Source organism: Vulpes lagopus, chromosome 7 (genome assembly GCF_018345385.1).
Source record: "Vulpes lagopus strain Blue_001 chromosome 7, ASM1834538v1, whole genome shotgun sequence".
Lineage (NCBI taxonomy): Eukaryota > Metazoa > Chordata > Mammalia > Carnivora > Canidae > Vulpes > Vulpes lagopus.
Genome location: NC_054830.1, coordinates 9,538,698 through 9,566,595, shown reverse-complemented (window position 1 = coordinate 9,566,595; position 27,898 = coordinate 9,538,698). Strand labels below are relative to the sequence as shown.

The following is a 27,898-nucleotide window of genomic DNA, read 5'->3' as shown; positions in this document are numbered from 1 at the left end:
GCGGGATGTCCTCTGGGAGCTCCTTCAAGACCCCAACTGGCAGGCCTCGTCTGTGGGCCTAAGAGGGGGCCCTAAAATAGCTGCCGGCCTGGCCCAGGGCTGGCACGCGGAGCACAGGCGTGACAGGGCGTGTCCGGGGGGGTCGGGCCTGTCGGTGCTGGCCCAGCCTCCAAGTCTCCGCAGACCCTTGCTCACTGGAGAGAGCGGAGGCGGATGCTCCAGGGGTCCTCGCGGGGACCCCCGTACCCACCCCTGCCTGTTGTAAGTGGAGGCCAGATGTTCTGCGCGTGCTAGGCAGATCCCTGCCCCGGCTGCCGTCCCGGGGTATCTGGCGCTACGCTCAGGGTGGGTACAGTTGGGGCGACCCGCTTGCTAGGGGCCCAGGTGGCGCTTTGATAGACCTTAAGGCGATTTTCAGAGCGTCACCTGGGAAGCTGGGTGGAGGGGTCGGTGCGCGGTGAGGGGAGCCGCCCGGAGCCGCGGGTGGTCTTGAGCAGCCCCCTCTGGCCGCCCTCATGGGCTGCTGGCCGGCCAGCCCCTCCCTACGGTGGGTACGCTTTCTGCCAGGAGCAGACCTGGCTTTTCCTTAGATTTGCTGCATGACCTTGGGCCTGGCTCCGAATTCCTCTGGGCCTCGGTTTCTCCATCTGTACATGGGGAGCGTCGGGAAGCGAGCGGAGGGACGGCGTACCTCGCCTCCCCGTGGCGGGCCCTTGCCTTCTGGGGCACTGTGGCACCGTGTCTCCTGCCTTCGGGTGTCCTGGGTGGACGAGGAGGTGTGTCTGCAGAGGGCTGGTCACCTGGGAAGGACGGCCGTGGAGGGCAGTGGGCGTGGGCGTCTGGGAAGCCTTGCGCAGAGAAGGGCGCGCAGAGAAGGGCGCCGCCATGCTGGGCACGGCTGAGTCATGCTCGAGCGGCGCCTTGCCCCAGGGTGCTGGTGCTGGCGCCACCCTGGGTGTGGTCACTGAGCTGTGGCCCTGGGCAGAGCGGGCCTGGGTGGTCTGGGATGGGGGCCCCGGGGGCGAGCGGCCACGAAGCTGACTTCTGAGACTCTAAGACCCTTGGCCTTCCCCTGGCCTGGGTCTGGCATCGCCAGCCAGGACTGTGGTCACCCACACCCTTAGAATGCCTTGGCGATCCTGGGGGCCCTGAGCCTTGGGCTTGGGAATGTGGGGGGGCGCTAAAGGAAGGGGGACGGGACCCAGAAGCCAGCGCCAGGCCTTGAGGCCAGCAGCCCCCCAACACGCAGGCCGGGGCCAGGACGTGGAGCTGGGAGGACGCGGCAAGAGGTGGACATGGTAGAAGGGCGTGCCCGTCGGTGGAGGGCTCGCAGTGTGGCTGTTAGGGGGCCCCTGGGAATTCTATGGCTGACCCTATGGGGATTAAAGTCGAAAGCAGGGGCTGGAGTTTGGTGTGGTGTGGCTGGGCGCAATGGGGGCTGGGATGTGACTTGCCTGGTTCCCCTATTTATAACAAGTGATTCAGTGCTCACTTACTCACCCCTTCCTGGGCCTGTCCCCCCCCCCCCAGCCCCGGGTGGGCAGCGGGGGCCCACCCACTTGCCACCGTCCAGCTCTTGCCTCCACCCAGGTGCCAGTCTCTGAGGGCCGCCCATGGGGACGGTCGTTACGGTCGCTGTGTTGGGGCTGGGGTAGCGGATTGGGGGGGCTGGTGGTCAGGCGGCACTTGGCTGGGCGGCCCAGGTTGGCGGCTGGCTCTGGGCCCGGCCCGGGGAGCCTCTGCGGAGAGTCTGGGCCCATTAGGCAAAGCGTTAGTGACAGGCTGGGAGGGCGGGCGGTGGCGGGCAGGGCGGGGCCTGCAGCCCTTGGTATTTTCCGATCCCAGCTGCTCCGAGAGGGTGGAAAGTATTTGGGGACCAGGCTTGGGGGCGGTGGTGGTGGCGCCCCCGGCGGAAGCTGCCCCTGATTCATTCTTGGAGCACGGGGTGGGGGGGCAGTACTCCTGCCGGCTTGTCTCCTGCCCCCACGCCCTGTCTGCAGAGCGCACTCGGGCTCACACGCGTACATCCATCCATCCGTCCGTGTGGCTTGGGGCCTGCTTTGCTCCCTCGGCCCAGGGGCCCATCTTCTCCCCACGCCTCCAGCTGCCAAGAACTTGGCCTTCCCTGGACACCGTCTCCTGTGGGCCCGAGGGGCGCACCATTGGTAACGGGGGTCCTGGCTCCGGGGCACCTGTGTGGCGGTGCCCCATCCATGAGAGACCCGGGCCTTTTGTGCCTTTGGGGATGGGGAGTGGCCTTGGCCCCGGCCCGGGGCTCTGTGCAGGGGAAACCCCACAGGAAACGGGCCTGGCCAAATGGCCGCCCTTCCCGTTCTCGTCCCTGGGACACGAATGTGCTGTCTCACTTCCGGAGGCGGCCCAGGGAGGCCGGCCGCCCTGCAGGGCCTTGTCTGCTCCCGGTTGGTGCCCCCAGACCCCGAGGGGACAGGGTTGGGCTGGAGCCTGATGGGAAAGCGGGTGGCCAGTGTCTGTGTGTGCGTGTATGGGAGGGATCGGGGGATGGAGCGGGACCCCTCGCTCCACCTGTCTCCCAGTGGTGGGCGCCACCAGCTCTGGGCACTGGGGTCCCACCAGTGTTCGGAGTCTTCGTTTCCACCATCTTTTCTGTTTCTGTGTGATGACAGCGTAGCCCCGTCCTGAGTACACGTATCACTTCTGAGATCCTTACCACGACATTATCCCCGCTTTGGGAACGAGGAAAGGGAGACCCAGAGAGGCTGAGTGACTTTGTAGGAGTCGCCCCCGCTACAGAGCTACAGAGCCAGGGTTCAGATCTGCCCAAACTGGCTTCAGAGTTGGGGTGTCCTAGCCACAGGGCTCTTACCATTACGGAGATCTCCATTTACTGAACATAGAGCAGCTTCATGGCCTTGTAATGTGCAGCTCACAGGGCCTCTCCTGCTCAGAAGGACCTGAAGCTTGGATTAATGCTCTGCTTCAGCCTCTTGACATTCTTAGCTTGGGAAGGGGCCCCACAGTTGCATTTTGCACTGAGTCCTGGAAGTTCTGGAAGGTGGTCCTGGCGCTGGGCACTTGCTAAATGACACATACACTCTTGGCGAAACCTCCCCGTGATATGCAGTTGAGGCCCTTGGCTCTGTCTTACAGAGGGGGAAACTGAGGCTTGGAAGTCATTTGGGAGATGGCTGAGTGGGGATTTGCACCTTAAGCCCAGTCTGATGCTCTGCGGTTGCGTGTGCCCAAGGGAAGAGCGGGACACCCACTGCTGGCGTCCGCTCTGGTGGGGTGCAGGCTGAGGCCTGGCCACTGAGGAGACCAGGCCACGGTGGGGGGAGGCCCTGGTGGTTTCCTCCTGCCCTTCAGGCTTCTAGGAAGTGGCGCCAGCTGGGGTGAGATCACTTCCTCACCCGCCTGCCCGCCACCCCCTCGACTTCCTCTCCTCATGGCCCCATTTAGCCCGCCCAGGGCTCGCTGGTGGGGGGGAAGGGGGGGACCTGGCTCTGGGAGTCCCTACAGCCTCCTTAGCCCAAAGGGATCCTTTGGGCATCTCTACGTCTTCGGGCCTGGGACTGAGTGCATGGCCGTGTCGGGGACGTCCAGTCTGGTGGTACAGCGTTCCCTGCGTGTGGTTCTGGAGAAGAGCTTCCCTCAGTGGGCAGCGGCAGGCAGGTGACCTGGAGGACAGATGTCTTCAAATCTCATTACCTCCTTTGCTCTCTCTCTCTCCCCCAGGTGCCAGCTGCTGGCCCCACCCGGTGCCCCCCCACCCCTGTGCCATGGCCGGCTGGGGTTCCTGGGGATGGGATTTGCTGCCTGTCACAAATCACATTGCCAGGGATTTCCAACCGACCCTGAGCCCTGCCTCTGGGGCTGCCACCACCACCACCACCACCACCACTGCTGCTGCCACTGCTGAGGACACTGCCTGGGGATGGGGATGAGGCTGGGGTTGGGGTGGATGGCAGAGAGGCCCCTGCTGTCTTCGTCTGGCCTGGGGAGCAGGGCTTAGCTGCTTGTGAGCAGAGTCCACACCAAGTCGTGTTCACAGTGGCTAAGTTCCGCCCCCCGGGACCCCGCCTCCTCTGGCTCTGCCGCTGCGCCTGTCTGGGCCTCCCTGGGCTCTGCCTCCCGTGCCTACTGAGCTGAAACACAGTTGATTTGTGCAGACTGGCTCAGTTCAGCAGGAACAGGAGTCGAGCCCCCTCGGAGCCTGTGGCGCCGGCCTTCCTTGGGTGGGCTGCTGCCTGGGGGAACGATGAGGACCCTGACCCAGACCTGTGTCTGGAGGCGGGACTTGCGGGGAGGGATGTAGCTTGGGATGGGGTAGGCAGGCCCAGCTGTCTGCTGCAGCCTTCCATCCCTGTGCAGTCCTACCTATCCCTGGATCTACCCTGGGCAGAATATACAGGTGGGTGGTTGGCCCTTCCATGGGAAAGGAAAATCAGCTGTATCTGCCCCCGCCCAACCCCCCATCCCCCAGATAGACCTCCCAGCCTAGAGCCTTGGCACTTTCTCCCCCAGGCCTGGTGGGGCATGGGCCAGGCCTGTACCTTCCCGGCAGCCAGTTACCCAAGAGGAAGCTGCCTTGGCCCCCAGACCGTTAAATGCCAACTCCAGCTTCCGGAACCAGGCTGGCCTGACCTGAGTGTGCCTGGCCCCTTCTCCCCGAGCCCAGCAGCTTCCTAACTTGGGGGTTGGAGCTGTGACGTGCTCCTGGCACGTAGGGCAGGGAGCAAGGTCCCTGTGGGCCCAGAAAAGACACAAATCACATCCTGGGGTGTCTAAGAGTTGAGGCTCTGTCCCATGTCAGATGGGATGAGCTCTTTTTAGAGGGAGACTGGGGAAGCAGAAAGAAGCCCCCTAGGCTGTCAGGGGTGGCACACCCAGGGTGGGGGCAGACACAAGCTTGGGGCAGGGTCTGTATTGTGTGTGGCTCCTGTTGTCCAGTTAAATAAAAGCTGCTCCCTGCCTCATTCCTGAAGGTCTGGTAGTTTATGGTTTACTCCTTCCTCCCATCCCTGCAGTTTTGGGTGGGGAGGGTGGGTGGTCCTCATTTTACTGTTCTGCAGCCTGACCTTCTGACCTCACAAATCCTCATCCCTGTCCCACCTGTTCTGAGGAAGGCCACCGTTTAGTCATGTGGGCAGAGAAGGCTGGAAAGGTGACCCTGAGGGAAATCCTTACTTTCAGGGCAGATGCAATGACAGGTAGCACTGTTCTGGGAAGGACCCCAGACAGAGGCCATATGAGGAATGTCCCAAGCCCAGGGCTGAGGGGGATTGAACCCAACCCAACCTGGCAGTGGTGGCAGTCGAGGGTGACCCTGAGGGAAACGCTGGGCATTCAGAGATGGCTGGGACCTGAGGATGTTGAGCTAGGGATAGCTGGGGGTGGCTGAGACTCAAGGGACAGCTGGGGGTGCTGGTATCTGAGAATCCTGGCAGGGAACTTGGGTTCGAGCTGTGCCTGTGTCCCGAGAGAATCCCTAGGCCCAAGGGGGACTTTTTTGGAGGACTTTGAGAGCAGAGGGGCACAGTTAATGGGGGGACCCCCTGAAGCCCGAGGACCGCGTCTGCAGGCAGCTCAGACAAGGGCGAAGGAAATGCCAAGCGCTCCGCGCCTCTACTCGGCCAGGCCTCTAGGCGGCGCTACGGAGCACGCCGGCCAGCTGGAGTCCGCCGGCACATACCTGCGGGAACAGGCGAGGCGGGGCAGATGGGCCCTCCTCCAATTGGCCCTCTAGGGCGGAGGGCGGCGCCACCAGCCAATCGCTGTGGCCAGCGCTGCCGACGCCCCGCCCACGAGTGCGCGCGCCGCCTCGGCTCCCGCTAGCGGCTGGCCCCGCCCCTCCGGGAAGCCTGTCCTCGCCTGCCCCGGCCCGGGGAGTGACCCAGACACGCTTTGTTCGCCCAGCCGTCACTCTCCAGAGGCGGGCAGGTCCCCGGGGAGGCCCCGCTTCTCAGGGAGCCGGGGAAGGCAGGCAGCCGAGGGCCTCCTCCGCAGCCCCCGGGGCCTCGCCGCGCCCTGTTTGGGGGCTGGAAGGCCTCCGGTGCGGCGGAGCCCCGCCGCGCCCTCCCTGACCACGCCCGCCCGCCTTCTCGCCGGAGCCCGCCCACCAAGGCCTAGCCCCCGCCCAAGCCCCGCGTCCTGTGTGCCTGTGGCGGTGGCGGAGGAGGGGGCGTCTTCCCCGCCAGGTGCACCCAGCACCTGACAGGCCTCCGGTGCTCAGCAGCTTGGACGCAAGCACCCCCAAGAGCGGTGTCTGGAGCCAGGGCGCCCCCTAGTGGCCATTCCCAGCAGTGCGGGGTCCGTGGCTCCCGCACAGCTCTGCCTCTTCCTAAAATGGGTAGCTTTTCCTTAAACGTTGGCACCTGTCTTCTCGTCTGTAAAATGGAAAGGATGGTCTCCCGTCTTGTAGGGCCGTTGGGACAGGTGTTGTAACAGGTGGCAGGTATAAAGCGCTCCTCTTGGGGTTTGCCCTACGTGCTAATGTCTACGCTACCGCCACTGGGGGAAACCAGCAGTCTGCTCCCCTTCCACCCCTCGCTTGGAGTTATGCCGTGAGCAGCGAGCTGAGGCTTGAGGTTTTCTATGGAGGGACCAGAGGGCCCTGGTCTGGGGTCGGGACACACCTCATTCTCAAAAGCCATGTTCAGTATTTAAAAAAAAAAAAAAAAAAGGAAAAAGGAAATACAATATACGGTTCAATAAATAGAAAAAAAAAAGTTACAAAATGACAATGATTTTGTCCTTAATTACAAGAGAAGAAAAGACAGGGGGGTGATGGGGGTGGGACACTCCCTCCTCCCCGGGCCAACACAGGGCAAGGGAGACCCGAGAGACAGCAGCTGATATTCAGAGCCACAAATAGGAAAAGTAGAGGGAAGCCCGGGAAGAGAGAGTAAGATGAAGGGGTGGATCAGGGACACAAAGGAGGAGAAAGACAGAGCCGGAGCCGGAGCCAGAGCCAGCCAAGATGCCGACCTCTCTTCTTTCCAGATCTGGGCTGGGGGTCCCTGGCTCTCCTGGGCTTGTCTCCCCCAACACCAGGTTTGAGGACAGCATGAGCCCGGCTCAGTTCCTGAGCTGTATGTCCAGTGACTAGCAGGTAGGGGGTGGGACAGCAGTGACCCCTCGAGGCTGCCCTGGGACCCTGGCATCCTCAGGATTGGGAGTCCTGGCCGGACGGGGTGGGGGTAGGGGGGTGAGGTATGTGGCTGAGGCCTGAGGCCTCTTTAGATCCTTCAGTGGGGATGAGCCATCGGTACCAGCTGGGCAGCCTGGCTCGGGCACAGGGCTGCGGAATGGGGCCCCTGAGGCAGTGAGGGGAGGGTATAAAAGGAGATGTAGGCGCCCTAACCAAGTCCCTAACCAAGTCCGCGGGCCACTCAGAGTGGGGCGTGGGGAGGGTCTGCTAAACTGACTTTTAAGAGCCAGTTTCTGGAGAGTCCTGCCTCGCAGCCCCCACCCCCAGCCCCAGTCCAAGCCAGGCCTGTGAATTTGGGGAGGGAGAGCTTGCCTATTGCTTTTGGGGTGCCCAAGGCGGGGTCATACCGGCTGCCCAAGCACACACTCCCTTCCAGGCCTCTGGGTGGTGGTATGGCTTCTGATCCTTGCGTCTCGCACACTCGCTCGCACACTCCTAGGCACGCACGTGGCAGGACGCGTCACCCCCCCACCCCATGTCCCCTCCTCCAGCAGGGCTTGGGGGGACAGCAGGCAAGACCACCTAGCTCCGGCCCGGCCCCTTCCCTGACTTAATACTGAAATGCCACACAGGCCTCCAGCGGTGAGGCCCCTGATGGAGAGAGCTGGTGCCACAGGAGCAGGGGCGAAGGGGGTCCCCGCCGCTGCCCCCCGCGGCCCCTCAGCCGAAACGCTCCCGTACCAGGAGCATGAGCTTCTTCTTGCCCTTGTAGGTCTGTTTCAGGTTCTCCAAGAACTGGGCGAACTGCAGGTGCCCATCAGGCGCCAGCAGGAAGGTCTCACGGGCCTGGCCCAGGAACTCGATGAAGTCGCCATAGTGCCGCGGGCTGATGTGCGTGAGGCGGGAGTGGCTGGTGGCGATGTAGGCCGCGACCGCGGCGTCCAGGAGCTGACAGAGCGGCGCCCGGTCGGCGCCCAGCGGCTTGGCGGCCCGGCGCGCCCCCAGGGGCCCCAGGCCAGGTGCTGAGAGGGTCCAGCGGCGCAGGATGTCGGAGAGCATGGGGGCGCAGTGGATGCTGCGGATGATGAGGGGGACGATGGCCGAGAGCTCGTGGCGGCCCAGCGAGTGGCTGAGCGAGCAGGCCCAGAGCACGTCATTGACGGCGGGGTGGCTGTCCTGGTTGAAGGCGATGCTGAGCTGCGCCAGGGCCAGCGTGGCCAGCTTGTAGGCCCGCAGCGGTAAGCCGCGGTGCTCCATGTAGCGGGCCACGGTGAAGAGGTGGGCATGGCCCAGGCCGCCGGCCGCAGCGTCCAGCACGATCTGGTAGGCTGCCTCGAAGGCCGCGTGGTTCTTCTCGCAGAGGGTGAGGGCGGGCAGGGCGCAGTTCTGCGGGTCTTTCATGGCGCACTGCAAGGCCAGGGTGCGCGCACAGGCCCAGAGCTCCTCCCGCCGAGGAGCATCCAGCTGCAGCCGCGACAGCGTGGCATGAGTGGTGCCCGTCACCGCCACGATGGTGGCAGCCTCCACTGGTGTGAATAAGGAGTACCAGTTCTGCATGATATTCATCAGGGCTTGTGGGCCTGGGGGAGGCAGGAGGACAAAGCTGGCCTGGGGACCGCATGGGCGTGCACGGGTTTGTCCCTCCCACCGCCATCCCCACCAGCCAGGGCTGAAGACATCACCCAGCCGCTTCCACCCCAGGCCTGACAAAAACTGCACTTCACCTTGCCAAAGGAGCAGGGGGCAGCTGGGAGGGGTGGGAAGAGCGTGCATGGGACTACACTTCAGGGTGATTGTCCCTTCTCCAAGCCACTTCAGCCTGGTCAGCTTCCAGGCCTCTGTCCAGTTGTCCCCCCAACCTGCAGCCCTGCCAGCCTAGCCCTGAGCATGGGCCCAAGCCAGGGCAAAGGCCCTGCTTCTCTCTCGTGCCTGCCTGCTTCCAGGGTCACTCGGGAACTCTCACCGATCTCTGTGGCGCAGCTGACCAGCCAACGCACCATCTCCCTCCGCCGCCAGGTCATGGTGTTCAGGGTCATCCTCATTACCTGCAGGACGGAAGGGAAGAGAGAAGGGCGTTACCCCAGAACCCTGAGCTGGCCATCGGAGGGGGATGGCCATCGGAGGGGGATCGGGGATCCCAAGGGGCCCAGGAGACTAGGAAGTTAAAGCCATGTGATCTGGATAAGTGGCCCCACCTCCTGGGACTGCAATTTCCTCCTCTGTAAAATGGGGATTAAGAGCCTCTACCTCCAGGCTCTTCTAGGAAATGAGTGCAGTTTTTCAGGTAAAGAGCCTGCACAGTACCTGCTGTTCCATGCTTCGTGTCAGCAGATTCCCTCGTGGCCCCAAACAAGGCACCTGCCCTACAGGCCCCACCTTCTTCGGGTCCCACCCCCAACAAGCCCCTTCCCTACTTGCTCCCCCAGACCCCCTCCCCAGGTCCTGTCTGGTGGACTCTGCCTTCTGGAAGCTCCTAAGGAGGAATGGGTCACCTCTCTAAAGGACCCCTCCCTTGTCTCGCCTCCCACATATGCCTGAGGATGGTTCCACGCCCCCACAGGAGGTTCTTCGGGAGGAACTCCCTAATTCCACCTTCTGCAGGTCTCCTGCCTGCCGGTTCTCCCTGGGCAGGTCCCACCCCATCCTGCAAGCCTGCCCCAAACTGTTCTCCCTTCTCTTCCTTCACTTTGGCCTCACTTGGAGGTCCCGCCCCCTCCGGGTCCCACACCCCGCCGCCGACACCCCACCTACAGGCAGCACCCGTGCTGGTCTCTGACTTGCCCCAGCAGGAGAGCCCTTGCCCGGCCCCTGAGGATGGCCCCAGCTCGCAGGCCCTGCCTCAAGGACTTGCAACCACAGACCTGGTCCGCAGAGGTGGCTTCAGAGCACCCCCCGCCTCTGCCCGCCCCCACCCCCCACCAGCAGCACCCTTTCCTAGGACCTTTCCCTTCTAGGCCGGTTCCTGGGCAGCATCCCCCCTCCTGTCCTCCCTCTGTCCCTCACCTGCAGGCCCAGCTCCAGCGCAATGCCCAGCAGCGTGGTGTCGGGAGGTGCGCTGGCCGGGGTGGCCGTTTTGCAGGCGTCCTGCGCCAGCTTGAAGAGCAGGGCAGGCGAGTGGATGTTCTGCTGGATGGAGCCCAATACCGCATGCAGCCACTTGGGGTCTCCTGGGGTGCAGAGAGGGAGGAGGGCTCGGTTGGCACCTCTGGAGCCAGCCCCTGCTGCTGCCTGACCTGTTCACACAGGTTCCTCCACCCAGGTGTGCGCCTGTGAGGCGGAGGCACCCGGCAGTGGTTCTGGGAAGATCCAGACCACTCTTGGCACTCCCTCTCTTCTCTCCTCCCCCCACCACTCAGTGGAGAAAGCCACCTGGGGACCCCTCACTGTTAAGGGCAGTGATTCTGGACCCAGAACACCGGGGTTCAATCACTAGCTATGTGATGGCTAGCTGCCCCATCTGTAAAATGGGTTATACTGATGCAACGGTGCCTGCCTCACAGGGCCTCGGTGAGCCCATACTTGAAAGGCTTTAATGTGCCAAGAGCTATAGAAATGTGAACTTTTCTTGCTATTATCACTGGCTCAGATCCTACAATTATCACTTCAGCCACACAGGCTTTCCTCTGTTCCTCAAACGTACAAGGCACAATCCAGGCTCAGGGTCTTTGCACTGGCTCTTCCCTCTGCCTGGAAGGCTCTCCTGGCCTGGACTGAACCCTCCCCAAAGTCATGGGAAGCCCTAATCCCCAGCAGGGTGGTATTCAGAGGTGGGGACTCGAGGAGGCTTTTGGGTTTGGGTGGTGTCATGAGGGTAGGGCACCACGATGGCATTAGTGTTCTCCTGAGACAAGGAAGAAATTGGGAGCTCTCTCTTCCTCTGCATTGTGAAGTGTCCTCTCCAATGACAGGAGGGTGGCTGTCTGCAAGCCAGGAAGAGAGTCCTCCCTGGGAACCCACCATGCTGGCACCCCGACCTTGGACTTCCAGCCTTCAGAGCTGTGAGAAAATAAATGTCTGTTGCTTAAGCCACGTGGTCCGTGGTGCTTTTATGGTGGCTCAGGGTGACTGGATGCCAGACCTTGGCAACAGCTCTGCTCTCTTGGCTTAAGCCAAGCTTGCTTCTCTCCCTCCGTGGCCCTTGTTTCCTCCTTGCCTACTGTGTGACATCACTAAGTGTTTGACCTCGTTTAGGGGTCTGTCTGCCTCCCCCTAGAATGAAATGCCACAGGGCATGGAACCTGGAACAGTGTTGTTCAGTCCTCAACACCTGGGACAGTGCCTGGCCCATCTAGAAAGTGCTCAAGGAAAACTGAAACTTGCTGAAAGGATGAAAAGAAGAGGAAGGGATGAGGGAGAGAAGGAAGAAGGTAGAGGAAGATGGTGGGGGAGAGAAGGGGCAGCCGCCGTCCTCACCCTTGGCAGCTGTCAGCATGGCAGAGGCCAGCTCGCACTGGCGTGTCTCCAGGTGGCCAAGGATGAACCAGCGGGGGAAGCGGTTGCTCATGATGGAGTCCAGTGGGTTGGGGTGAGGTTCTCCAGCTGGAAATGCTGTCTCCAGTACAGGCAGCCTGGTGGGGGCAGAGGAGGGAGAAGCAAGCCCATGGTGACAAGAGGTTGGGGTCTCCTGCCTCAACTGGAGGAGCCTCTCTGCTTGGGCAAGCCAAGCCGCAGGCATCCAGGAAGGCGGAAGATGTATGTGCAAGATGTTCACTGGAGTACTGTTTGTGCTTATCACTTGGAGGTTGATTAAATAAACAATGCTCTATCCATGCATCAAGGACTGATAAAAATGTGAGGAGACTGCTTGGGTCCTGATGCAGCCTCCTAGTGGTCCTTCTGTCACCCCCACTTTCCTTTCTTACTCTGCTCCAGCCAGTTCCCCTCAATGTCCCTCAAATACAACCCGGCAGTCCTACCACAGGGCCTTTGCATATGCCTGGAACCCCCTTCCTCAGACATCCTGACACAGCTTTTCCCTCACCTCCCTCAGGTCTTTACTCAAATATTTTTCAGTGGGTTCTTCCTGGCACTCCCACCTATGAAATTCCCACCTCCCAACTCTTCCCACACCTTCTTTGTTGTAGGTCACCACCTGACACACAATGGTTTACCTATTAGTGAATTTATTTAATAATTATTTAAAATCATTTATTATTTTATCTCCCTTACTAAAATATCAGCTCCACGAGGGCAGGCATTTGTGACAAGTTTGTTCACTGCTTCATCTCCAGCAGCCAGAACAATGCCCAGTACACAACGGGTGGTAGGACAACAAATGTTTTTGGAATGACTTTACATGCCCGCTAGGGTATGTTGCTAAACGGCTCAACTCTACATATGTATTTTGTATTTAGTAAGTTCCTCAAATTCGTTAGATATGATCAACAGCATTCAATTAGCAGCAAGACTATTCTGGTTTCAAATATTATCGAAATCTCTTCGACATGTGACTTTGGACACACCTTAAGCGCATCTATGTGTAAAATGAGGGCAAACATGTTTATTTCTCTAGGTTGGTAAGGTTACACAAGGTAATGTGAGTCATAGATTTGGACCAGGGGTCAGCACCATTTAAAAAATTTTTGCACCGGTTCAGACAGTTAATATTTTTGGCTTTTCGGGCCCATTTGGTCTCTGTCACAATCACTCAACTTTGCCATTACCACGCAAAAGTAGACAATACATAAATGAATGTGCGTGGCTGTGTGCCGATAAAACTTTATTGCTGGACACTGAAAGTTGAATTTCATATACTTTCCATGTGTCACAAAATAGTCTTTTATTTTCAAACACTTTATATAAAAAGCCACTCTTATCTGAAGGGGTAACAAGTGCCAAATCTGGCCCATGTGCTGTTATGGGCTGGTGCCTACCTGCTTTAGAAATTGGAGCTCTTCACAGATTACTCTTTCTAAATATTCTGGAATGATGCACTCTAAGTGGTTAATAGATATCTCTGGGTGATGAGATCAGAGACTGGGGACAGAATTCACCTTATTTGTTGGGCATGGTGTACTACCCAGAGGGCCTTTTAAAATTCTGCTTCTGGGGATCCCTGGGCTTAGCGCCTGCCTTTGGGCCAGGGCGCGATCCTGGAGACCCGGGATCGAATCCCACGTCAGGCTCCCGGTGCATGAAGCCTGCTTCTCCCTCTGCCTGTGTCTCCGCCTCTCTCTCTCTCTCTCTCTGTGACTATCATAAATAAATAAAAATTAAAAAAAAATTAAAAAAAAAATAGTCACAGAGAGAGAGAGAGAGGCGGAGACACAGGCAGAGGGAGAAGCAGGCTTCATGCACCGGGAGCCTGACGTGGGATTCGATCCCGGGTCTCTAGGATTGTGCCCTGGGCCAAAGGCAAGCGCCAAACCACTGCGCCACCCAGGGATCCCTCTCTCTGTGACTATTATAAATAAATAAAAATTAAAAAAAAAAAAAAAATAAAAAAAAAATAAAATTCTGCTTCTGTGATCCGTTGGTATAAATGAGAAACTATAAGTTTATTCACTGCAATATTTTTTGGGGAATAGCATCAATTATCTATCAACTCTAAATTGGTTCTTTATGGTACATCCTAACAATAGTTCACATGCTGTGCAATACAACCAAGCCTTTAAGATGCACATTCAGTGAAAATAAGGTGCAAGACAGACACAGAATGTATCATGGGTGTAAAAGGGAGACCAGCCTTCAATTTCCAGATTACGGGTTTGCAGAAATATTGATTCTTATGGGATAGATAAGAAGACAGTGGTGACACTGCTTGTTTTTAGAGAGATTTGGCTAGGCTGGACAAAAGTGTTTGGAGAACAACTCTGAATTCTGTGCCATGTGGCACTCTCTCAAATTCAAAATAATAATACCCGTGTATATTTAATAATCAAAAGCACGGGGCAACTTGGAATGCCAGCCTGAGGGCGACTGAAGTAACCAAGTTGTGGGTTCAGGTGGGAGGATGGGGCTCCAAGGGCGACTCTCTCCCTCCAGTGCTGCCCATTCCCAGGGCCAGGTTCCCAGCTGCACATTCTCACCTCATGGCTCGCAGGGCCAGGCGGTAGGCCAGGTCGGGGTCGTGGGGCAGCAGCGCGGTGAACAGGTAGCGGGCACAGGTGTGCATGGGGACGCTCTCTCGGAACAGCACCTCACCGAAGCCGCTGAAGGGACCCCCTGCAGGGGCATGCTGAGCTCAGCCCCCAGGTGAGAGCTCATCTCCACCCCTCCCAGAGTCTCCTGACGCCCCAGGCCGAGTAGAGGATGGGCTGGCCCCGGGATGGGCGGCTAGGGCTAGGGGCTAGGGAGCTCCCGGAGGGTGAGGGGCTGGGACAGAAAAGCGCTGGAAAATCCTTAGGAGACCCTGGGCACCCCTTGGTGGCGGACAGGACACAGAAACAAGGCGGCCCGGAAGGCGGAGGAGGGGCTACACTTGCTCCAGAGGTGGGGCCTCACAAGGACTAGGCTCCTTGACTCCAAGGGGGGCAAGAGGCGGGGCCTCTTCCCAGCCAACAGTATTGGCTGCCAGCACTTTCTAGGGAGCCGAGCCAAGGGCTGATCTCATCTGTCAGGCACTGCCAAAGTAGCAGCGAATTGTAAGGACCAGGAGACGAAGCGTCCGGAATCCAGCAGCCACCGGCCACCAGAGGAAGGGGCAGACCCCGCCCCCTGGAGAGCCAGCCCCGCCCCCCGGGGAGAGCCAGGCCCGGGGGCGGGCCCTCACCTTCCAGCAGCAGCCCCGCCTGCTTGCGCAGCACCTGTACCAGCCGCTCGTCCAGCTCCACCTCCTCCAGCAGGGCCAGCAGCTGCTCCTCGCTGCGCACCACCTTGTCTTGGGCGTACAGCCCCTCCGGCAGGGCCCGCTGCTGCCCCAGGCCCAGCAGAGCCACCTCGAGGGCCAGCGCCAAGTAGGACTCCCCAGGGCTCCCGGGCACTGGCACGTGCTGGTAGGCCGCCTTCCGCTTCTCGGGGCCTGAGTCTGTGGGAAATGGGTACCAGGGCTGCTGGAGGGGGATGCTGCCTCCTTCTGGGGACCCCCGGCAGCTCTCCGACTCAAACGTGGATTTGGGGGAACCCAGCAGCTCCCAGGACTGACCAGACCCCTTCTACCTGGCAGATAGGTGGACAAGCGAAGTCTGTCGGCTCCTGGCACTGGTCAGGGTGCTCTAGGCACTGGTCAGGCCTCTGCGAGGCCAAATGTAGGGACGTGACCAAGGGTAAGAGTGTGGCCCCACTTTCTTTTCTTGGGGCACTGGGCTGGGGTGGGGGAGGGGGAGGGGGAGATGTCCCATGTCCACCCAGGGGCCCCAATGTGGATACCTGGGTAAAGGGCGAGGGTCTCCTCCTCTAGGCGGCAGGCTTCCAGCAGCGCCCTGCAGAGGCAGCCGATGGGGTCCAGGGGGTGGCCCACCCATCCTTCCGTGTTGGTGATGCAGGTGTTACCTTTCTGCAGCAGCTCTGCAGCCAGTATGAAGGGCTCAGTGCCTGCCCACCCCCAAGTCTGGGGCGGGGGGGCTTTTCTCCTCAACCTAGTCCAGCCTCCCAGCACCCGCCCAATGCCCATCACCCAACCACCCACCCAGCAGCCGTCCTGCCTGCCCCGGTAAACTGTAGCAGCCCTCACCTCCACAGCCTTGGCCTCCTGTCCCACAGCCAGACCTCGGGCAGGCAGGATACAAGAGTAAAACTGGGTGCTTTCTACAACATCCCCCCAGTGCCATTCTCTTCTTAATCCCTTCCATCTCTCCCCAGTGCTAGCGGCTTTCAGGGCACCATGTGTCCACCTGTCCCTCTCTGAAAGCCCCATTCTCCAGTCTCCTCCCATGAGCCATGCTTTCTCCTGCCTCTGCTGTTCCTTCTACCTGGAACACTGTTCCACCCTCCCCTTCTTCTGTGAGAAACTCCTATACATCTGTAAGATCTCAGCATAGCTCTCACCTGCTCTGGGGGCAGGGGGACTTTCCCTGTACCTGTAGGCCGGGACAGGACTCTGCTGGGGTCCCAGGTCCCCCAGGGTTAATTTCCTGACTACTGACCTATCAGCCCAACCCATCACCCTGACCATGAAACTGGTGGCCTCCTTCCTGCCTCCCCATAGCTCATCCACAAAGATTTTTTTTTCCTAATACAATTTGAATTTGTTGCTCATGTCTAAAAATGAGTAAATTGCACATCACCCAATCCAGATTTCTGACCTGTCTTGAAAACTTGGAAGATCTGGCCAGACTGGGTTCCTGAAAGACTCGTATTGGCACCCGCCCTGTACCTCAGGTCTGGAAGCCTAGAAACTGCGAGTCCTAGGCCCATTTGTGGGAGGCCGGGAGGCTGGGATAGGATGAGGCCCTGATTCTCCTGCAGCCTCCGTGAGCAGGTGTGTGGCTGTCTGCAGGGCACAGACATGAGGTTTTGCCAGCAGGTTCTGAGTGCCCTCTTGGGAGTGGCCCCCCAGTGGGGGCTGCAGCCTGCTGAGCTCACTGGCACCCCAGTCCCTGTGCTTCTGAGGTTCAGGCTCTTGAACCTAAACAGTGGCTTCCCTAACTTTCAATCCCACAGCCCTTCTGGTACTTTTGTGAGCCCTCAATCTCCTGTATTAAACATTATTTTTAGGCACACCTGGGTGGCTCAGGGGTTGAGTGTCTGCCTTTGGCTCAAGTCATGATCCTAGGGTCGTGGGATTGAGCCCCACATTGGGCTCCGTGTTCAGTGGGGAGCCTGCTTCTCCCTCTCCATCTGCCCCTGCTTATATTCTCTCTCTCGCTTGCTCTCTCTCAAATAAATAAATAAAATCTTAAAAAAAAAAAATCTTTTTGGCTCAAGACTCCTTCAGGTGCTCTGGTTTTCCTGGTGGGACCCCAAGAGGAACCCACAGATGCCAGGGTTGCCACAGTGCCCCACAATCAGCATTGGTGTCTACAGCCCCGGGGGGAATAGGACAGTCATGGCACCCACCTTTTTTTTGCTGCTTGTAGCTTTCAAGCTGATGCCGCCGCTGGAGCCGGAGTGTGTTGATGATGGCACCTGCCAGCCGCAGGGCCTGGCGGGGGTATCCATGGGCACGCAGGGTGTCCACTCGGGCGCAGGCAGTGGGGAAGGGCTCGCCCAGCCACAGTGGACGGCCCTGGGGATCAAAGGTTGGCTTTTCACCACTGATGGTGCCCGTGAGACTGGGGCCGTAAGAGTCGCTGGCCAGGATCCTCTGCAGGTGGGCGTCACTCCAGTGCAATGATCCCGCCTGCAGGGCGCGGCCGAAGACAGTGTGGCGGGAACCTGTGGCCACCGCCTCCTCCTCTTCCTCCTCTTCCTCTGGGCCTGCAGGAGAGGTGCCCACATGGCCTGGTGAGGGGGCCCTGGCACCCAGGCTGAGGCAGGCTCCCCTTGACTGAGAGCCAGCTTGGGACTGGACTCTGGGTACAGCAATGGGGGGGTATCATCTCCCTAAATCCCTTAAACAGCCCTCCAAAGATGTGTGTTCACATATGCGAATGTGTTGGGGTAGCTATTATAGCCCTTTGTGCCAATGGACCATGGAGAGTGAATAACTGCCCGTGTCTCTCTGTCCATCTTGCCCCCTCCCCAGACTCTATTCCTCTCTTCCTCCCTCAGTCTCCGTCCCCATCTCCCATCCCTCTTTCTCCTGTCTGTGTCTTTTCCTTTCCCCATCTCTGCCTCTCTCTCCTTGATATCTTTTTCTTTTTCTCTCAGTCCCTCCCCCCCACTCCAACCCTACCCCCACCTCCATGGCCAGGAGGAGGCTGAGTCAGGAGACCAGCCCAGAATTACAAGGCGTAAATCTTAAGCATTTCACTTCATGTGCTTCACACTGCCCATGGCCCCTGCCTGGGCACTCCCTCCCTCCTGGTGGGGAGGACAGGCAAGGGCTAGGGGCCCGTCTGCTCTCCCCGAGAGCACCATGATGGTAGGTGAGGCCGTAGGCTAGTATTCTGGGGGAATGGCAGGGACCCTCTCCTACCTGGGCTGATGGCCACGGTGGGCTGCAGGCTGGGTCCATCGAAAGAGTAGTTCCCCTCTTCCAGCGGGCACACATCCAGCTTGTCCCACTTGCCAAGCAGCTGGAGCCAGCTCGCCCGTTCCTCTGGTTTGCAGTGGGGGCTCAGGACGACACACACCCACAGGGCCCCTGGAGAGGGAGGAGGCTCAACAGTCATTCCAACAGTAGCCGCACACACTCATGGAGTGCCTACCATGCACTGGCAACTGGTCTCTGCTTAGTCCTCATCTCCAGTCTTTGAGGTTGCAACTGATAGTCTCTTCACTTTACGGCACAGAGAAGTAAAAGCAGTTGCTCAAGGTCACACAGCTGGAAAGTGGGAAGCCAGGATTCGAACCCAGGCTGCCAGACTCCTCTTGCTATTTTTTCCCCCAAAAGCACTCACCACCCTGTCATTACAGGGGTCAGTAGACCCCTACCCGTGGATAAAATTGAACCTGCCACCTGGTTTGGAATTGCCTGAAAGCTAAGACTTACTTTTGCATTTTTATTATATTTATTTATTTATTTATTTATTCATCCATTCATCCATTCATTCATTCATGAGAGACAGAGAGGCAGAGACACAGGCAGAGGGAGAAGTAGGTTCCATGCAGGGAGCCTGATGTGGGACTCGATCCCAGGACTCCAGGATCACGCCCTGGGCTGAAGGCAGCGCTAAACTGCTGAGCCACTTGGGCTGCCCATTACTTCTGCATTTTTAAATGGTGGGGGAAAAATACATCAGAGGAATAGTTTGTGACCTGTGAAAATTATATGAACTTTCCATAAATAATGTCTGTAAATATAATTTTATTGGAATGTTGCCCTGCCCAGCTGGTGGCATGTCTGTGGCTGCTTTTCTGCAGCAAGGGACAAGATTGAGAGGCTGTGATGGAGACCAGTGGCCCACAAAGCCAGAGTGACTAGAGGCCATTACAGAGAAGGCAATAGGACCTCTGGACTAATGCGTCTGTATTTTTTTTTTTTTTTTTTGTCTGTGTCCCCTACTGGAGTGTCAGCTCCACAAGGGCAGGGTTTTAATCTCCCATTTCCCGAAGCCCCGCACCCAGGACAGCACCTCCTGCATCCGAGGTGCTAATGACCACAGGAAGGATCCAGGGGCCAGACGCTAATGTCGCGGTGAGCACGACCCGGTAGCCAGAGCCCCCAGGTCCACTGTGCGCCCCCGGCCAGGCCTTACCCAGCTCGTCCCATAGCTGCCGGCACTTGTCGGTCATGCCCGCGCCCTGCTGCCGCCACAGGGCCAGGCGCGGGTCCTGCAGGAACTGCTCCGTCATGAGGATCAGCATGCGCGCCCCGTTGGAGTCCCGCATCCGCAGCATCTCCCGCACCTGTGCCGGGAGGGGACAGGGACAGGGGTGGTGAGGAGGCGGCGGGGCGCCGCGCCTGGGCCTTAGGTCCCCAGCCCGCATGCCTGCTGTGCCCGCTGTGCCCACTGTGCCCGCTGAGCCTCGCAGCACCTTGCAGAACATGGAGCGCAGCTGCTGGCTGGCGCCGTAGTAGCCGCCGTTGGACAACAGCTGCTTCACCTGCTCCTGGATCTGCTCCTCGTCCAGGTGCCAGCAGTTGGCGTCCTCGATGCCCGCGCCCGCCGTGGGGTCTGGGGCGCCTGCGCGGAGGGAGGAAGCGGGAGGCTGGGGTTTCCCCTCTCCCAGCAGCCCCATCTGCCCCCAGCCGTGGGGTCCACCTCGGTCCCAGTCAAAGCCCCTCCCACTCGACCCCGCGGTCAATTACCGCCAACTCCACATTCACCCGCCGCCCTACTTAGCCATCCATCGGCTCACCCCATCCACCTTCCCACACCAGCAGTTCACCTTAACACCCCATCATCCACCCATCGCCATCCTCAACTATCCATCCGTGCCACCCACCGCTCCCCCACGCCCCCACTTCCATCCTGCCCCATCCTCCCACAGCCTCTTAGAGCTCCAAACCCTCCCAAGAGCTCACACCACCTCCCGGATTATCACCCACCTGTACCCCACCCCTGACACCCACCAACATCCACACATACCCTTCATGCCCTCCCCACCTACACTCCTGTGCTCTTGGGGAACCCCCACCCAGTGGATGATTTCCGAACATTCATCTGCCAGGGGCCAGGTCAGGTCCAGGATTTGCCACTTAGTAGGTGTGACCTTGACTTCAGGCAATGGCTCCCCCCCCCCCCCCCCACTCAAGGATCAAGGGGCCCTGAGGATTCCAAGACGGATGCCCCGTGCTCAGGCCCCCGGGTGCCCTTACCGTGCACTAGGTTGATCTCAGAGCCCAGCAGGAGGATCTCGTCTGCCAGGCGCTGGGCGGTGGGCAGCACCTCGGTGTGGTGGGCGCTGATGAGGTACTGCACGAACTTCTGCAGCTGGTCTCTGTTCATCTGGGACAGCGTCTCGGAGATGGGCAGCCGCAGCTCCACCTGGCGGGCGTGCCGAATTCGGTACAGCGACAGGGCCACCACATGGGCACAGTAGAAGAGGTCACGGTTGTCACAGCCACAGCTCACAGACGTGATCTTGCAGCGGTCAAAGCTGATGGAGACGTGGTAGAGGCGCTCCGGCTCTCCGGGGCCCCCCAGCTCCCGGATGTTTCCGCTCAGATGGAACCCTAAGACCAAAGCCAAACCAGTCGCCGCTGTGTCAGCCCAGAGACGGGTGCTCGTCCACAGTGCGCGGCAAGACCCAGGTGTAAATCCCATGAAGTAACCTGGCGCAAGCCGCTTAACCTCTGTCCAATGTGAACCAATAGTGACATCTTCCTCATGCGTTTGTAAAGGATTAAATGAGCTAATATTTGGTAAGTGCTTAGAGCCCTGCAGGCATACAGTAAGTCTTAAATAAATGCTTATTCCTGCTCTAATTCTGAAGAATATCACAGTGAAAGGGGCGCCTGGGTGGCTCAGTTGGTTGAGCCTTTGGCTCAGATCGTGATCCCGGGGTGCTAGGATCTAGTCCCGCATCTGGCTCCCTGCAGGGAGCCTGCTTCTCCCTCTGCTTGTGTCTCTGCCTCTCTCTCTGTGTCTCTCATGAATAAATAAATAAAATCTTAAAAAAAAAAAAAAGAAATCACAGTGATGATGCTGAAGGTGGTTTTCTTGGGTTACCAAGGATAGGGCCTGGGCTCTAGGAGCCCCGTAACTTCCTGGGAAGATGCCCAAGGCCTATGACACTTGCGAGTGAGGGGCTGATGTGGCAGGCGAGGGGCCAGGCCACCCCATCACCCCCTGCCCCTCCCTGGCCCCTGGGGAGCCCAGATGCCAGGCTTATCCAACTGGTTGGGCAGCTCAGGCCCCAGCCGGCCCTGGCTGCGTCATGCCGAGAGACGGCGGCTTCCTCATACCGGTTGAAGATGGCCAAGCCTGTGGCGGGCTGGGCCATGTCCAGGCAAAGGGGGCCCCCAGGCTGACAAGGTTCAGGGAGGGTCATCTTGGCCAAGCCCCTGCCTCCAGCTAGGAGACGTGGCATTTCCACATGGGAGGTGTAGTGTTCCCTGTTTTCTGGCGCAATCTTGACATGTCCCCTCCTGAGCCCCACTACCTGAGGTCTAGAATCATCTTTCACCTCTAGCTCCACACCTCTGCCCCCTACCCTCATTTGGACACCACTGCTTGAGGTCTAAGACCACCCCTCACCCTGATCCAAACTTCTGCTCGAGGCTCCCACCTACACCTCGTTGCCTTAGGTGTGAGACCATCCCTAAACGTCTGATCCCAACTTCTACCTGAAATTCTCTGCCTGAGGTCTAAGACTCCTTCTCATCTCTGGCTCTAAATCTTTGCCTCCAACCCTCCCCTAGGCCCCTGCTTCCCAAGGTCTGGGGTCATTTACCTCTGGCTCTCGACCTTGGTTCCATAGCATCCCTGGGTCCCTCTGCCTAAGGTCTGAAATCTCCCCTTGCTTCTGGCTTGCAACCACTCCTCGGTGCTGCTTCAGACCTGCCCTCCTCCGTGTCACCACCTCTTCTCCCACCCACCAGTCTAACTGTCCAAGGACTCTAGGACCACCTCTGCCTTTAGCTCAGAATCCTGTACTCAACCCCCATAGTGGCCCTCCACCTCGGATCTAGAAGTAACTTAAGTCCTCCACCCTTCCCTGGTTCCTGCCGCCTAAATTCTGGAACCTCCTCTCCCCTGCTTTCTGGTTCACCATCCTTCCCCCCACACCCCGTCCCCAGCCCCATTTAAGTCCGCTGCCTGAGGTCTAGGCAGATCTCTGATCCTAGGCTCACAATATCTTGTAAAATCTGGGCATGGACGCCAGAGGTCTGGAATGTCCCCTGACCCCAGCCCAGGCCCTCCTTTACTCCTTCCTCCTCCAAGCCTGCTCTTCCTGCCCGTAACTTCCTGGGAAGTTACCTCCTGACCTCCGTGGCCGGTAGGGGTGGGGGGCGAGCACTCACCCACTTGCAGCACGCGGTCCACAGCCCCGCTCTGAAGCAGGTGCAGCCCTCGGGTGAAGGGCACCCGGGCATCATGCTCGCCCTCCGGGGGTTGGTAGCCCAGCGACGAGTACATACAGATCTCCCGTTCGCTGCGTGGGAATGACCAGAACACAATGCGCTTCTGGACCGGCTCTGGCACCCGGGAGAACCGCTCCTCAACCTGCGGGGAGGGCGGTGGGTTAGAAACCCGGCTTGAATCCTAGCTTTGCCAATTAGAGGCAGTATGACTTTGAGCAAGTCACTTTGCCTCTCTGAGCTTGTTTTTTTTTCAAGTGTGAGGTGGGGATTGTTAACAGCACCCGCCTCCGGAGTATCATGAGGATTAAATATGCATTAATATACATAAAGTGCTTACAATAACACCTGGCCTGTACTTAGTGTTCTAGAACTTTCTGTGACTTCCCTCCTGGATGTCAGGTCCAGGGTCCTGGTATAATGTAGCCCCACTTCCTGGGCTTTGAGGGGGCAGGAGAAAAGGAGACAAAGTGGTAAGAATAGTGATCAGGCCTCTATACTCTCAGCCTACACAATGCTAAATGCTTTGAGCCTGTGATTTCCCATAATTTTCATAGCAACATCTCAGTAATACTAGTTATCACCCCATTTTGCAGCCCCAAGACTCTGAGGCTCAGAAGTGGGGTGAATCCATTTGCTTAGTCTCACAGCTGCTGAGCTCCAACTCCCAAGACACGCTTCGTTCTCAGCTTCCAAGGGCCTGCAGGAAGGGAGGGTGTCCTCACCAACCCTGTGGGCTTCGAGCAGTAAACCAAGCTGATTGAACCTATGTTCCAATCAGCTTGCTACTCACTGGCTGAGTGACCTTAGGCAAGTTGCTCAACCTCTCTGTGCTCTAGTTTCTTCAAAGTGGGAGGGATAACAACAACTCCAAAGGGCCCCATAGGATTCTGTGAGCTTCTGAGGAGCAAGAGCTGTCCTAGCACCAGGCCTGATCGGCGCAAGTACATGGGAACCATCAGAGATGGTTTTAGGATTATGCTGGGTGTCTCACACCACAATAAAGGGGCAGTGACCTCCCAGAACTCCCAGTCCTGAGTTTCTGGGGGAAGTGGGAGGACCAGTGACTACTGGCTCAGGCCTCAGGGACAGTTGGCAGATGACTAAGGAGGGATTTTCCAGGCCATGAATCAGAGCCTGCCCCATCCACACTTGGCCCAGACTCATCAGTCCCGGCAGACTTCCTAACTCTCAAGAAGCCAGGGAGCAAAGACACCCCCTCAAAGCTAGACAGAGGCAGAGCCTATGGGGACTGCAGAGGGCTTGGTCCGGGCCAAGCCACATCTTCACTCCTCAGAAGTCCACTCTGAGGCTGGAAGAGGGGATTCTAACCACCCCAGCCCTGGGACATTGGGACAGAACCCCCAGAAACTACAGAAGTAGGTTCCAGGTGCACCTGTCCAGGTACTATGACCCAGGCCTTACCCTTGCTGCGGACCTATGGAAGGACTGGAATGGCTGGGGGGCAGAGAGAGGATGAACACTGGGGGAAATGGGGAATGTGAGAAGTGCCCTGACACTGGAGGGCTTGGGCAGTCTCAAGCGGGAGGTGGTCCCAGAAGTACTGAGGGAGGGGAGCAGGACTCCAGGGAAGGATCTGGGGTGAGGGGGTTCCCCAGGGAATAGGTGGGTTCTGGAGGCACACATCAGGGACAGAAAGGAGTATTTTGAGGCTGGGATCTGTAGAAATGGGGGAGTTAGGTCTCTACTGGGGGTGTGGGGCAGAGATCTAGAGTCGCTAGGGGATGAGATCTGGGGTGTCCCCCAAGTGGGGGCGGCTTGTAGGAGTGAGGACTGAATGGGGTGCCTTAATTGGGAGCTGACGATGAGGTGGTAAAAGAGGGTACCCAGGGTTGTGAGAGGAGGAAGTGTCCTGAGCTAGGATCTAGGGAGCCGAGATGGCAGGAGGAATGGGGGAGTGAAATGGGAGGATAAGGGGGTGTTTCAGGGCGGACTTAAGGACCCCGGAGATCTCTGGGAGTGTCCCGTATGGGGGCAGGTTCCGAGGCCCGGGGTTGGGCAGGGGAGGAGAAGGCAGGTCGGAAAGGGGCTGGGGGTGCGTCCCTCCCCCACCTCCCCTCACCCCTCGTCACCTGCTCGAAGGCCCAGCTCTCGGCTACTCGCTTGGCGCTGAGGTCCAGCAGCGCCTCGGGCCGGCCCCGGCCGCGCACGGCCCCGGCCCCGGCATCGCGCTCCTCCGGTCCCGCGGGGCAGCCCCGGCTCCGCTTGGCCGCGGGGGGGTCCATCGGCCGGGCCGGGGCCGGGGCCGGGGCGGGGCCTGATCGGGGGTCGGTCCGATGCCCGCTTGGCTTCGCCGGCTCCCGCGCCCCCTACCCGCCTTCCAGTTCGTCTTCTGCGCTCTGCCGCCCCGGGACCCCAGCCGCACCCACCCCCGCCCCGCGCCGGGCCGGCCGGGTGATGCGGCCCCTTTAAGACTCTTCACAACAATGAAGCTGCCTCAGTCGCCGCTTTATCCTCCGCCGTCGTCCCGCCCCCGTCGCCCGTCCCCATTGGCCCCCCCCTCGGCCTCCGAGGCTCTCCTCCACTATTGGCTGCACCTCCAGACTCGTCAGCAAGCTCTCGCTTTTCACTGGTCGGAGGTGCTGCCTGTCTTACGGCGGAAGCCCAATCAGAGTGCTCGTCGGGCTGCGCTGTCCATCATGGGGCGCCGGTGGCCAATCAGGACGGGAGGACCCCCGCGGCGCAGGCCTTATGCGGAGTTTCGGGGCGGGCCCTGGGTTCATTCACAACATTCCTCTCCCGCCCCCCTCCGGCTGGACAGCGCGCCCCGGGCAGCTGGGGCTGCGCCCACACACGGCTTTGTTTACTGAGGGTCGCTTCCGGGCTCCGCGAGGGGACAATCAACACGGCTCGGCCGGGGAGCGAGACTGAGCGGCGGGATTCCAAGGCAGCAGCTCAGCCCCTCCTCCCTTGGGCCGTGTGCGGCGAGAAACCCTTCAGCGTCTCTGGGCGCGGAGTCCAGTTTTGTTGTTTTGGGGGGGTGGGGTGGGGGATCACAGACCCCCTCGGTAGGGCTCTTGGGGCTGCAGACCTCTTCTCTAGAAACGGAGCCTCACCCAAGCCCCAAGCTAAAAACCCTTCATCCATTCTATGCCCTGGATACTACGTTGAATCATAGGAAATTGCTGATTTTCGACCTACTAAAATTTGAGGCAATTTCCTAAGATTCAACTAATAGTTGTCAAATCCGATCAGCTCCGATTGTTTTCCTGACCCATTTCGTCCAGGCCACCCTCTCTGGCCCGGAAGCCGCCCGTGGTCTCGATCGGCGGCCACGCCCCCCGCCCCCTCCCGCCCCGCTACCCACGCCATCCTTCCTCTCCACTGTCCTTAGAAAACCCCACATTTCCCCTTCGCCATACTTTTCTCCGTGATCACGTTTCTTTATCGAGTTCAGCAGTTGCTTAATATCTGTCCCTTCCCCTCTCCACCGAGACCCCCCAGTGGCAGTAGTTTGTGTAACTGGTGCAGGCTATGGGCGCCAGCACAAGAGCAGCATCAGGCATACAGCAGTCGCTCAATCCGTAAACACGAGCAGCATCAGGCATACAGCAGTCACTCAGTCCTTAACTTACTGCCTGAACCAACTCGTCCGCCGCTCCCACTCCGCTGAAATGTCTACAAAGCAGGAACAACCCAAGCTGGTCCCTAAGAGGCCTGATTGCTACTCCCAGTCTCCCCAGGCATCTGGGAACTCCGGCTTTTTCCTTCCAGGAATTTCCAGCTGCACTTTCTGGCTGGTCCCCAGCCCACCATTCAGTAAACTGCCTCCAACCTGTGCTGTCCAGTAGGGTCACCACTGACCACAAGTGGCCTTTGAGTCCTTGAAATGTGGCTGGGCTGAATTGGGTTATGTTGCCAATATAATTTTCAAGGACTTAGCAGGGGAAAAAAAGGGAAAATAGCTCATTAAGAATTTTTAATATTAAGGGCTGCTTGGGTGGCTCAGTTGGTTGAGCCTCTGCCTTCGGCTCAGGTCATGATCTCCCCGGTCCTGGGATCCAGCCCCACATGGAGCTCCCTGATGAGTGGAGAGCCTGCTTCTCCCTCTAAGTCTGCTGCTCTACCGGATTGTGCTCTCTCTCTCTCTCTCTCTCTCTGTCAAATAAATAAATAAAATATTTAAGACAATTTTTTAATATTAAAAAAAAGATTTTTGTGTGGATTACATGTCAAGATGATAATATTTTAGGTAAGTTTGAGTTTACATTATCAAATTAATTCCACCTGTTTTGTTTATTTTTATTTTTTATTTTTAAAGATTTTATTTATTTATTCATGAGAGACAGAGAGAGAGAGAGAGAGAGAGAGAGGCAGAGACACAGACAGAGGGAGAAGCAGGCTCCATGCAGGGAAGCCCTATGTGGGATTCGATCCCAGGACTCCAGGATCACACTCCCTGGGCCCAAGGCAGGCGCTAAACCACTGAGCCACCCAGGGATCCCCCTATGTTTTATATTTTATGTGGTATCAGAATATTTAAAGTTAGAGACGTGACTTGTGCTGTAACTTCAATTGGACAGCAGAGGTGTTAGAAACCACAGCCTGCCACAGTGACAGCAGCAGAAAGGACACAGATAATAGCCCATTGACTACCTTTGAGGTGCTCTGGTGGTTCCCGCGCATTATCACGTTTAAGCCTTCCAAACCAGTGCTGCAAAGTGGGGATCGTGGTCCCCATTTCTCAGATGAGGAAACTGAGGTTTTGAGAAGGAAGTGTTTGCCTGAAGTCACCCAGACTGGGAAGCCCTAGACTTATTGCTGCGTGCCTTTAAAAGACAGACTGGGGACGCCTGGCTGGCTCAGGGGTTAAGTGTCTGCCCTTGGCTCAGGGCGTGATCCTGTGGACCCAAGATCGAGTCCCACATCCGGCTCCCTGTATGGAGCCTGCTTCTCCCTCTGTCTCTCTGCCTCTCTCTCTCTCTCTCTCTGTCTCTCATGAATAAACAAATAATTAATTAAAAAAAAAAGACTGATGGGGAAGGAGTAACTGGGATGTGGGGAAAGGCCAGGAGGACTTCAGCAAAGCCTGTGTGTCAGGTGCTCCCCCTCGCAAACTGGACCCCGGGGGTGCCCTTACCAGCAGTCCTCCTCGGCATCTGGTGCAGGGCTGTGCCAGCTAAGCCTGGGTCCCGGTCCCCGGAGCATGCTTCAGTGGGCGTCCTGAGATGTTGAAGTCGCTCTAGGCTGTTCTAGTTCAGTGACTACTTGTCGGAGGAACTGAGAATGGGTGATAACAAACACAGTGAGGATGTTTATTGTCCAACAATAGATACTAACATCATCATCATGCCCATCTC

At 58.5% G+C, this 27,898-nt stretch overlaps 2 protein-coding genes across 4 annotated transcripts; one reads left to right on the top strand and one right to left on the bottom strand.

The window, feature by feature from the left end:
* Positions 1–367: 367 nt before the first annotated feature.
* Positions 368–4,963, top strand: LOC121495790. The gene is made up of 3 exons (XM_041763749.1): positions 368–1,590; positions 1,704–2,420; positions 3,715–4,963. Exons 1-3 carry the CDS (start codon positions 1,296–1,298, stop codon positions 3,921–3,923), a joined length of 1,221 nt encoding a protein of 406 aa, XP_041619683.1. The 5' UTR covers positions 368–1,295; the 3' UTR covers positions 3,924–4,963.
* A 1,745-nt stretch (positions 4,964–6,708) lies between these two features.
* ZSWIM4 (zinc finger SWIM-type containing 4) lies at positions 6,709–27,741 on the bottom strand. Of its 3 annotated transcripts, none has more exons than XM_041763747.1 (14): positions 27,679–27,741; positions 22,521–22,722; positions 20,373–20,729; positions 19,589–19,737; positions 19,309–19,459; positions 18,087–18,254; positions 17,066–17,425; positions 15,437–15,574; positions 14,841–15,095; positions 14,158–14,293; positions 11,543–11,697; positions 10,133–10,296; positions 9,093–9,174; positions 6,709–8,709 (listed from the first exon to the last, which is right to left on the bottom strand). In XM_041763747.1, the coding sequence occupies exons 2-14, from the start codon at positions 22,633–22,635 to the stop codon at positions 7,850–7,852; spliced, it is 3,090 nt and encodes a 1,029-aa protein (XP_041619681.1). In that variant the 5' UTR covers positions 22,636–22,722; positions 27,679–27,741; the 3' UTR covers positions 6,709–7,849. The 3 variants fall into 3 exon arrangements, with proteins under 3 accessions (XP_041619681.1, XP_041619680.1, XP_041619682.1); XM_041763746.1 differs by lacking the exon at positions 27,679–27,741 and adding an exon at positions 24,671–25,054; XM_041763748.1 differs by lacking the exon at positions 27,679–27,741 and adding an exon at positions 24,661–24,678.
* Between the last annotated feature and the right edge of the window lie 157 nt (positions 27,742–27,898).

What these genes read in the sequence shown, in the direction of transcription:
- ZSWIM4 (XM_041763746.1), bottom strand. Translation starts at nt 24,823, where the DNA reads ATGGACCCCCCCGCGGCCAAGCGGAGCCGGGGCTGCCCCGCGGGACCG. An exon ending in GACCCTCGCCCTTTACCCAG is followed by an intron (nt 15,096 to 15,436) that starts GTATCCACATTG and finishes CATTTCCCACAG; the next exon opens with ACTCAGGCCCCGAGAAGCGG. An exon ending in CAGCTGCGCCACAGAGATCG is followed by an intron (nt 8,710 to 9,092) that starts GTGAGAGTTCCC and finishes TGCCTCCCCCAG; the next exon opens with GCCCACAAGCCCTGATGAAT.
- LOC121495790 (XM_041763749.1), top strand. Translation starts at nt 1,296, where the DNA reads ATGGTAGAAGGGCGTGCCCGTCGGTGGAGGGCTCGCAGTGTGGCTGTT. An exon ending in CAGCTCTTGCCTCCACCCAG is followed by an intron (nt 1,591 to 1,703) that starts GTGCCAGTCTCT and finishes TGGGCGGCCCAG; the next exon opens with GTTGGCGGCTGGCTCTGGGC. An exon ending in CAGGGCCTTGTCTGCTCCCG is followed by an intron (nt 2,421 to 3,714) that starts GTTGGTGCCCCC and finishes TCTCTCCCCCAG; the next exon opens with GTGCCAGCTGCTGGCCCCAC.